The 10778-nt window shown below is 45.9% G+C and overlaps 1 protein-coding gene across 1 annotated transcript; it reads right to left on the reverse strand.

Moving 5' to 3' along the window:
• Nucleotides 1–262: 262 nt before the first annotated feature.
• Nucleotides 263–10547, reverse strand: LMOD3 (leiomodin 3). The gene is made up of 4 exons (XM_074602941.1): nucleotides 10307–10547; nucleotides 6573–6897; nucleotides 3415–4761; nucleotides 263–1518 (listed from the first exon to the last, which is right to left on the reverse strand). Exons 2-4 carry the CDS (start codon nucleotides 6858–6860, stop codon nucleotides 1492–1494), a joined length of 1662 nt encoding a protein of 553 aa, XP_074459042.1. The 5' UTR covers nucleotides 6861–6897; nucleotides 10307–10547; the 3' UTR covers nucleotides 263–1491.
• Between the last annotated feature and the right edge of the window lie 231 nt (nucleotides 10548–10778).

A 10778-nucleotide genomic window follows, 5' to 3' on the forward strand; every position in this document is an offset into this window, starting at 1 on the left:
CAAGGAGAAATGAAAACGTGAAGCAACAATAGTGGAGACTACCTTGGACGCAAAGAGGTCCTGTGCATTGCTGGTACTACAGGAATATTATAATAAATGTGGGGGGAGCAGGGCGGGATGGGATTTAGCTGCCACGGGAAGGATGCTGAGAGTCACAGGCAGGAGCAAGAAGCGACTCACCTAAAGGAAATCCTGGCAGGAGCTGCAAAGCTCTGCTTTTTCAGCAAGTGTATCAGCCACAAGAAGGGAAGGGAGCGGCATGTGAGCAAAGGGAGAGGCTTTATTCTTTCCCTATGCCTTGTAGCTTTAGATGGCTTTCTTCAAAAAAAAAATTAAAAAAAAAAAAAAAACAACAACCCAACCAAAAAACCACACCACTAAACAAAAACACCCCAACAAAAGCAACTGGTCTCTTGTGGGTGTCTTCCACAAGAGCATGACTTACCTGTAGCTGCTTTACAAAAGAGGCTTGCAGCAAAAAAAAAAAAAAAAAAAAAAAAAGTAAATCTAATGTGATTAAAAAAGGGGAGGGAAAAAATTTCACAAAAATATTACGGAAAAACTAAGTTGTGTATATGCAGGTTTAACCCCATCATACCCAGCTCTGCTAGGGGTGAGACATGCTATTCACACCCCGTACCAGCAGCAGTGGTGAGGTTCTCAAACCCCAGGCAGAGAGAGGGGTAAGGCTGGTCCTCCTGCCGCGTCAGAGTAGTGCGGAGAGAGACCCGAACCAGCATTTCAGTGCGCTCCAAGGTGGCTGCAATTAAGGGTTACATCACGGACAGAGGTGAACTGTGGGGAATGAAGATGACAGCCCCCAAACCAGAGTATGGCAGCATCTTTTATACGCTGATCAGGTACGGCACCAACTAAACCACATTCTGCAATAGAGGTAGCTTGAAACCACTAAGCCGAGGTGTTTGATGTACCAGAGCAGTCGTTCTGTTCTGTGAGCATCTTGTTAGCCATGGAAGTGCCGCACACATCTTACGGAGAGAGCTTTATTTCATTTCTGTTTCCTTAGCCTGAAAAATTAAGCTGTATACACGGAAACCAAATACATTTCTCAGGGACAGGAGAATAATAAAGGCGCACGTGTGTGAAAAGAAAGTTAAGATAAAGCACAGCGTGTTCCTGCAGAATCTGGCGGCAGAAGGACAACGTGGAAGCAGAATAGTTTGCTGACAAATTAGAAAGACAAGGTTATTGATGCCTCTGAGAAAATACTTCCACAACAAACTGGAGCCTCAAATCCACTGGGAGACAGCTGGGACGAGGAGTGTTTGATACCTGATGGAAACACTCAGCACTGACTTTTCCCATGCCAGCCGTTTTCACCACACTTAGAAAAGTGGGTATCGCATGCTTTGTTCCCAAAGAGTCATATGTACCACCTGGGTTCTGCAGAAAACATCTGCTGAAACGATTGTAAGCAAAAACTTGAATAGTCTTTATTCCAAGTTGTTTTCTTTGGGTCAGTCTGGTCTCTCACTCCAGCTGCTTTGGCAATGGCACCTGGACAAGGACAGTGAGTATTAGGAGGAGGAAATTTCTCAGTCTTATCTCCCAAACCCGTTCAGTTTAATACAAACCTTCAGAAACTGTAAAAAGAGCAAAACTATAACAGCTGGGAACTCCAAGGAGCTCTGGTTGGGAATTTTTTTGGTTTGTAATTCCCCACTTGCTGTTTGCAATTCTTAATGCCCAGGAAAACAATTTGCAAGCGATGAGTCCCACCACGGAGCGAACAAACACCCAGCTCTGCTCAAGAGGAAAACCCGAATTTAGAGATGAAGCTGTGGATATTGCGGCAAATAAGGAGTTACCAAGATCACACAGGCAGGTGAGAATAAAACCCTAGTGCCCCAAACCTAAACCCTTTTGGCCCAATGACAGATGACCAAAAAAAAAAAAAATCAAAAGCAAAAACCAAAAAACACCAAACAAAAAACAACCCCAAAGCCTCAACACACGGTTGCTTCACTTTCCATGGGCTGTGATAGCAATTGTTGTCTGGCCCATTTAGGATGGACCATGAACTGATCCCTCCACCCCAAGCCCCACAGCCCTCATTTACAAAAGCCTCCTGAGGATTTTGGGGGGAATGGCTGGGGTTCACTATTGCCCCCTGGCACCCGGGTTTCTTAATCATCCCTGTGCAAAGTGAGGGCTGTGCCCGGCCAAGCACCAGCACCATCATCCTCCATCGTCCTGAGAGGTGGGGAGGCAGCAGGTCCCACCACAGTGATGGACCAACCTGCCATCACAAGCACCATCTGGGCATCTACGGATAACCCATGACCTTTACAAGGGCCGGTCCTGCCGTCTGAGACGTGGCACCGAAATGCAGAGCGTGGACTGAGACCTAGAAAGGCCAGAAATGTCCTGAGGAGAGGCCCCGGCTGCACCCGGGTGAGACTGGCCAGCACAGACCACAGCCCCAGGACTTGGTCTGGGGGCAGAACGGTCACGTTAGTCCTGGACCAGGGTCACAGCAGGACCTGCCGCTGCCAAAATTTCAGGACAAGCTACTCTCTCTGGAATTACTGAGGGAATAATTATTTCTGTGTAGGTATAAAAGCAAGGAAAATGTGGCCCAATAAATAAAAGTGTCAATTATTAAGCAAAATACGAATTACAAAATACTACTTAAACATTTTTAATTGCAAAGGATTTTCTGTCCTTTCTCTAGCCTTAGCGACACAAACAGATTCATCAGCGTCACTAACTACAAACAGATCAGTCAGCTTTTAGTGTTTCTTGAATAATGCTACGATGCAAAGAAGCATAACATTTCAGGGAAGCAAGGGGTTAAATCTGATGACCAGCATTTTGGGAAGCGGCCCACGAATTTGGTACCCAAGTGAGAGCATCACCAAGAGGCAGTTATCACAATTGTCACAGTTTGGGACTTCCCCCTCACACTAAAGCTTTTCATTTCGTTTAAACCAGACCAACCAAAGGCAGTCCCGGACCTTTCTTAAGTGACCTTGGGTAAGTTTTTGTTTCCTGTCTTTCAGTTTACCCTTCATCAAACGGGCCAAGCGTCGGTGCTTTCTTGTGTAAAGTGAGAGCTAAAGCAAAACAGGGCAGCCAAAAAGACAAAACATGTTTTTTATGGGGGACTGAGGACAGACTGATGTGAAAAATAATACCTGTTGCTCTCCTGAAGCAAACGGCTTATAATAGCATTTGCCTGTTGTAACTAATTATGGTTGGACTCGATGATCTTAAAGGTCCCTTCCAACCCAGATGATTCCTACGATTCTAATGTACTATTACTCTTACGCTAACGTTGAGTTTCTGTGGGTTTTGTTTACCTCCTGAGTGAATTTCCTTTCTTTTACCGTTACGGATGCAGACAGGGATGGAGTCGATTCCCTCCCCTCGTGGCCATCACTGAGCACTTACCGGTTTAAGATAAGCGACGTTACTCTGACGAATGTCATTTAGTAGCTGATCTCTCGGGGTTATTTCGACAAGGGGAGGCGGCCTTCTCCTGGGAACTGGTTTAAGCGTTTTGATGACGTCTTTGAGGTTGGTTTTCTCGGTGGGTTCCACGTACTTGGGCACGGCGGGTTTGCGCTGTATCTTCTTCAGCTTGACCACCTTGAAGCTGACGGGCTCCCCCCTGCACGGCTCCTTGGGGGCCGGCTGCCTCCCCCTCTCCTGCCTTTTGCTCAGAGATACAGCCGCGGGGACGGGCGGTTTTGGGGCTTGTGGGGGTTCGTGCATCCTCGGCTGGGGCAGCGGTCCCCCCAGCATTTCCCACATGCCAGGAGGCAACCCAAGTCCGTTCTCCAGCATCGCTATCAACTCCCTCTGCTCTTTCATTTGCTGCTGCCTCTGCTCTTCTTGCCTCTTTTGCCTCTGCTTGTCCAGGTTTCTGCTGAGCAGGTTGGTCACCACCATCCTGGGCCCCGGCAGTTCGAAGTGGTACCCCATTTTAAGGAGGGTGGCGTTGGCTTTCAGCAGCCTGGCGATCTCCATTTCTGCCTGGTGGCCCAGCATGCTCCGCTGGTTGTGGAAGCGGAGCTCCGTCAGCGTCTCGTTGTACTGCAGGCATCTCATGATGGCAACGATCCCTTTGCCAGAGATGAAGTTGGAATCGATGTTCAATGTGGTGATGCTCCTATTCTCCCGCAGCATGTTGGCCAGCGCGAAGGCCACGTTGTCGTCAGCCCCCACGTTGGCCAAGCTGAACGTTTTTATGTTCTTATTCTTTTTCATGGCATTGACAAAGTCTATCAGCATTTCTTTGGGGATGTTTTCTATGTTGTTCAGGTTGAGCTCTTTCACGTCTGGGTTGTTTTTTCGAACTTTCTCCAAACTCTCTTCTAAATTGGTTTGATTTCCTGAAGGCCTGGCACTCAGCTTCATGAAGCTGGTATCCAGCGCTAACTTTTTGGGGATGTTTAATTTTGATATTTTCTTTTCATTTTCATTGGGCTTTTCTATGTTTTCTGCTGATTCTGTACCAGGTTTCTTACTTATCTGATTGCTGTGAGGTTTTCCATTGGTGTAAGTCTCCTTTGTTTCTAATTCAGACTCATCTTCCTCTTCCTCCTCCTCATCATCTTCCTCTTCCTCCTCCTCTTCTTCTTCTTCCTCATCCTCTTCTCTCTCTTTATCACTTCCATCATTGTTTATCTCCCCAGGTTGTGTTTCCGGGTTGGACAAGTGCTCATTTTGGTAATGTCTCTCTTTTCCCTCTGCTCCTGGCACCCTCCCACCGGCCGCCTCCTCCGCGGTGCTTCTCTGAGGAAGACAGAAACTCACAGCTGAAATAATCGAACACGGCTTTGTTACATTAACTTGCTGCTCAAATAAACACGTAGCAAGTGGATTTGGATACCTCTGTGCCCACGCTTTATAGAATAACCCTTAAAAGTGTCATTGCCTGTAGTCAGGGCTGTGCCGGCTTGCTGAAGGAACACAGGAACAATTGTTCTTAAAGTGGCTGAAAACCAGTTTCCCGCCTTTGCCTATTAAGCACACTGACAATTAAATCCTGTGCCTATTTAATGCTATGTTAAGGTGGTCCTCGAACCCTTCTGGGGGTTAAGAGTTTCTGATCCAAAGACTCTTTCTGGATTTTGTGTAATTTTTATCGTTTCCTTGACAAGAGAGAAAGTTTATTTCGTATGCCACAAACCATTGGAAATCTGTGCTAACCCCTGCCTGTTTGCTCAGCCCCAGGAGGGGCGACGAGGCCACAGCCTAACAGCAGCGGGGTCACCCAGCACGTGAGACAACGAGGCCACCCGCTCCGGTACCTGCCAGAGCATCCCAGCTAAGGAGGCACGTCGCTGAAGGTGAAGCAAAATATGAGCTCAGTTTTATTTTGAGCCCAGGGACAGGAAACTGGACTCTGCACCCAGCTGTTGCAAGGCTGTGGGGCTTTAGCATCAAAATGTAATTACAAACCATCTCCAGAGACTCTCCTAGCTGAGATGGTTGGGGTTTTTTTCAAGCATGTTTTTGCAAGTGGATCCGTCATGACTGAGAAATGCTAATAAAGTTAATAAAGATTAAGATATTTTCCTAAAAGATTTGCACCAGTTCAGGCAGGGCAGTGTCACAGCTTGTGCTTCACCAAGAGTCAGACAAAATGGTGACAAAGTCACTTCTTCTGCCGTCGGGGCCGTGGTTCCTATTTGCTGCGGCGGTAGATGGGTTTAGTACAGGGGTTGCTTGACCAGCTCTATGCTCGAATTCCAGATTTAACCTCAGAAACGTTAAAAAAAAATAATGTTTCTTTGAGGGTAAGAGTGTTGCAGTAGGGAAAAACACACAGATTTCTCCCCCTCTCCAGAGACAGCCCATGGAAGCTGCCCTGAGAAGCCCATGGTGTACTGTGCTGCTGTGTGTCAGCAAAACCACCAGTGTTTAAAATAAAACGTAAAAATTCACTTAGGTTCAGTTATGGATGTGTTCCGTCTGGCCAAGTTTCCATTCTCTTAACTTATTTTTAAGTGTGGCCCTCATCCTGAAAAATATCTAAGTCTGACCTTAACTTCATTTCAAAGTCATAGGGATAGTAGAATAAATTTAAGTACTGTATTGAAAAGGGTTGGGCTAGTTCGTGGAATGTGCATGCTTAGGCATTAGTAAATGTTTCGTATTGTTAAAATGCAGTGGTTTGGGTTTTTGTCTAATGCGACATTAAATTCTGTCAATTAATTAGTTTATACATACGATTAACGTAGTCTTCTATGGGAAAGCAATATGGTGTTGTTCCTAATGCAGAGTCAAACAAATTTGAGTTACGTTCTCCAAACTGATTTTATGACAATTCCTCAGTGATTTGCTTTAATGAAACAGAATTAGGATTTTTCCTATATTAAAAAGCTTAAGTAAATATTTAGGAAAAGCAATTAAAAGATTACCAACCCTGATGTCAGCCCAGGATGGATCCTGACATTCCTGAGGCTTTTAGGGTGGATTTAAATTTGTTTGTACCGTGCCTTCCGTAAGGGATGAAAGCAGAGGCAGGTTAGGGTACTAAAGCTATAAAATAGATCCCACAGCAGATGCATAATAAATATTTGTGATTTTTTGCTTGTTACCTCAGAGGGCAAGAGGGTGACGGGAACTCTCTCGTCCTCGAGCATGCGTCTGGACGCCTTCTGCCAGTACAGGTAGTCAACCAGGGACCGGTGGTCGAAGCTCCCCGTGGGGGGTTTCTCCGTCTGATCCCTCTGTATCATCCCGGTTGGGACCTGGGGGTCCGGGGCCATGACTTCCATCTCACTCTGCAGCTCCTTTAGCTCCTCGGGGGACAGGTTTGCCAGGATTTCATCTTCATCGATGTCCTCAGGACACACTTCATCAGAGTTTTGGCTGAGTTCAGACATGTTCTTTCTTCTCTCCTTCCTCTATAACTCTTTAAACCTAAAGAGAAAAGATAAGTTTCAAAGGCTATTGGAGTTTTTTTCCCCTGTCGCTCGCAGTAGTTCATTTAGTTAAATCAACAACTTCATGTTTTGGCCATGAGCTGTGGCAGCTCTCGGTCTCAGTGCCGGAGACAGACCGTGGGCTAAGTCTATATTAAGCTGCACTTGGCTGGATAAGGGGAATTTATGGCGATGCTGCCATGCTCCATTTTCAGCAACCTGTCAGCTGTGCAAACCCTTCTGACATTTCAGTGCAGCTGGTGCGTCCCCCATTGAGTAAGGTGGGAGGCACCATCTTCTAGAGGATTCCTGGGGATTCTCTACGCCTTCCAGGGCTGCGCACCGAGCGGGAACCGCCGCAGGTGGGTGCCCAAACATTCACGGCACCTGCGAGGTGTGCAGGTGAAGTTCCACACTGCGGGAAGAACCAGCACAAGGTCTCCATAAAGTCTCAGATATCTCAACAGGGCTGGGGACTTGCACGCTTCTCGCTGCATTTAGACAGGTCTAAACCCTGAGCAGACATTGCAGCAGGTGGTCTTGGTGTGAGCACAGCACTATGGTGTGAGAAACCCACAACAATTTATTGTCGTTTAGACAACTATTCTACCACCTGATGACCCCTCCCCACCTAGGAAAGGGAATAACAAGGAAACCCGAGGGTTGAAATATAAATAGCTTTAATAGGATAAGACCAAATAATTAACATTAATAATACTAAAGAACCAGTATTGGTCCCGATACCAATATAAAATTCACAAGGACTATACCCAGCCCATTTATCTTAGGAAGCCGTGCGCTCCCAGCAGGGGAGTGTGGGACACTGCGAGCGCTGCGGATTCGGGAGGAAGGGAAGGGCTCTGGGCCCGGCACCAGGGTGAGAAGTTCTCTGGATCAGCGCCATCAGGGGAGAGAGAGAGCTTCTCAGAAAACTTTCTAATTTATAGTGAATGTGCCGTTCATGGTATGAAATAACGCTGTTGGCAGCTTGGGTCAAGCGCCCGGGTCCTGCTCCTCCTCATCCCTGCACCTGGCGAGCTGGGAAACACCCAGACCTTGAATCCCACATAGCCTAGCTGGTTATAAAGTAAATATTTTCACGAATTCAGACACTAGTCTTCTAAAAGTACAGTTTTCCCAAGCATTAAAAAAGAAATTAGTCCTGTGCCGCTCAAACCGGGACACACAGCCATCGTGCAATTGATGAGCTCTCGCAAATGCCAGATCCTGGTTAAGGTAAAATCCTCCAAGATGGCAAAAGGCAGGTGAACAGTCAGTAGAACTGGGGTGCCTGGGGACAGGGGCCCATGTGGGGACGGGCACCAGCCCTTTGATCCAGCCTGAGCGGTCCCATAGGGAGCATTTCCCACCCCACATCCATGTCCTGCTCCCACCCAGTCTGCCCAGGGGCGAAGCCAATGCCCTGTTTCTTGGGCGGCCTGTCTCTATCATGGATATTATTTGCACCGCCAATAGATTTTTTGGCTGACAGTTCATCTCCGGTTCATCCTTTTCCTACTTTTTACCATTCTTTCTACAAAACTAATAAGCAACTACAAAGATTTACTTTGCTAATATTTGTAGACATGATCTAACTATAGAAAATTACCTGAAATTTATTTTTTTTTTTCCGTTCACAGTGTGCATTCCAACTAAGAAGTACCACCTTTGTTGTTCAGAGTATTTTATAGGCTTCTAAATTTACATGGCAAACTAGAAAGCCGTATCTCCGACACCACCGTGCTCACGGCTGCTGTGCAAAAGCAGAGTAAGGTGGTGGGTGGATAATTCTTCCACTACAGTCCCATTTCAGTACGCCGCAGTTTGGACGCTTCATTTGGTTCGGAAGATTTCCTGTCTAACTTCAAATATTCTTTGCAGGGGGTATTGAATCAAATCCTCATCTTACAACTGCGAATCCGTCTTTCATAGGAAAGAAACCCACAAGCCAGAGGCTGTGAAACCAAGCCCCACCAATTTTTAAGCCATATTTCTCATTACAGACTCAACCACTCTCTGCTGGAGTCTGCCAGCAGCAAAATAGTCTCTGCGTGACGATGGTCTCTCTTTGCTCCTTTGTAACAAGAAACATGGTGTTCAAAGCCTTGTTAACCTCTATTAAAAAGCCATAAACTAAAGATCCTCATTTAATTTACAGTATTACACCGCAGGGAAGAGGGCAAAAATTTAAGAACGAAATAAGCAGTAAAGGAAATAAATAACAAAAACCCAAGCCAAGAACTTAATGGCTTCATTTGCCCCTTTCGGTATTTCAGGGGACATTCTTATTTTATATTATGCAGTAGCAAGCACAACAGCAGACCCACACATCAATCTATCTGGTCTCGCAGTTTTAACCCCCAGCGATTGCTGTCTGTAATAGAGTCCATAAATGGTTTCCCGATGTTATCAAATAAATCAATGCTCTTCGGTAGCTGGTATGTTACTCTCCCAGACGATGCTGTTTGGGTCACAGAAGCTGTCTATTCAGTGGTTACTTATCGCTTGCTAATTTCTTGACTGTAAATAAAGCCCCTGGCCACCTTCTTATATTTCCACGATCTTCAGCCAGGCCATCTTGGGCCACGGTCTTGTCAGATCTGCTAAGCTAAGTAGGGTCAAACCCAAGATGTCCCCATGAGAAGGAAAACAGGGATACTGAGAACACTATCAGGTATTTGAAAAGCAATTTTTCTTCTAAGTAGAAATATATCACTTGTCAATACCACGATTAGGGAACACTATACTTTTGGGAGCGATGCCTTCTCCATCAGATGCAGAGCAAAGGGCTGCCCGGTGACACCTCTCCTGGCGACATGGGTGCTAATCCCATAGATTTCCAAGGTGAGTATCACATTTTGCCTACTTTAGGTCTCCATAAATCACCTCGAGTACAGGATTCACTTCCTTTTCTAACACGTTGCTTAGCATTTTGGTGTGCTGGAAACGGCACGTTAAGGCAACAAACGACACCCTCCAGGCTGGGGACACACTCCACACTCACAGCCAAACCGAGAAGATTTTTCCCAAGGCAAAACTCCCATCTTCTTTCCAACAACATTTGCGGGTACTCCCCTTGGAGCTTCCCAAATTAATCACTCATTCCTCAACCTTCATTAAGACAGGAAAGCCACTTCCATGGGTAGCACTTGCTATTTTCACGCCAATTTGACACTTGCTCAGGAATGCCCCGACTAATGAGCTGCTGCAGGAGGTGCCCCGTTACCACAGGGCAGAGCTGCGCCAGCAGCTACACGCGAAGCACAAGTGGAAGATCACAAAGCGATCCCTATGGGTAGCAGCTCAAAATTAATGGTAACTAGGTACCTAACAAGTGTTAAAGGCACTTTAGGAGCAAACCGATAGAAGAAAAGGTCTGCCCTCGGTAACGAACAATTCATACTTACTGCTTACTGGCTCCAAGGCAGGTAGTTGCATATGAATGAACTCTTGCATGAAACCCAGCAGGGTCTCATGCAGGATTGTTTCACTTCATTGCTTTTTCTTATTTGCGCATTTTCTTCAAAACGTCCAACCTATCTTTCTTGAAAGCAAAAGCACTGAGAAGTTTCTAACTCAAATATCAAGAGGGGCTGACTCCTGTGTCACCATTTGATGCGAGGCAGGCCATCAAACCATGCTTCGAGTGCCTAAAACCTGTTCTATTTTTAAGATAATTGATGGGACACATGCTGATGCCAAATGCTTGAGAGCAATTTCTATAATGTTGGCTTTCATTTTTTTTTTTTTTTGTGTATAAACCCCACATATTTATTTCCCTCTATTACCAATCCATGGCATTTGTAAGTGCCAAGACATTAACTGGAATGAGTTGGAGAATGTGCCTGTGTAACGTAACCTTGCATCACTTTTAAGAAA

The sequence above is a fragment of the Larus michahellis genome, chromosome 10, assembly GCF_964199755.1.
Source record: "Larus michahellis chromosome 10, bLarMic1.1, whole genome shotgun sequence".
Classification (NCBI taxonomy): domain Eukaryota; kingdom Metazoa; phylum Chordata; class Aves; order Charadriiformes; family Laridae; genus Larus; species Larus michahellis.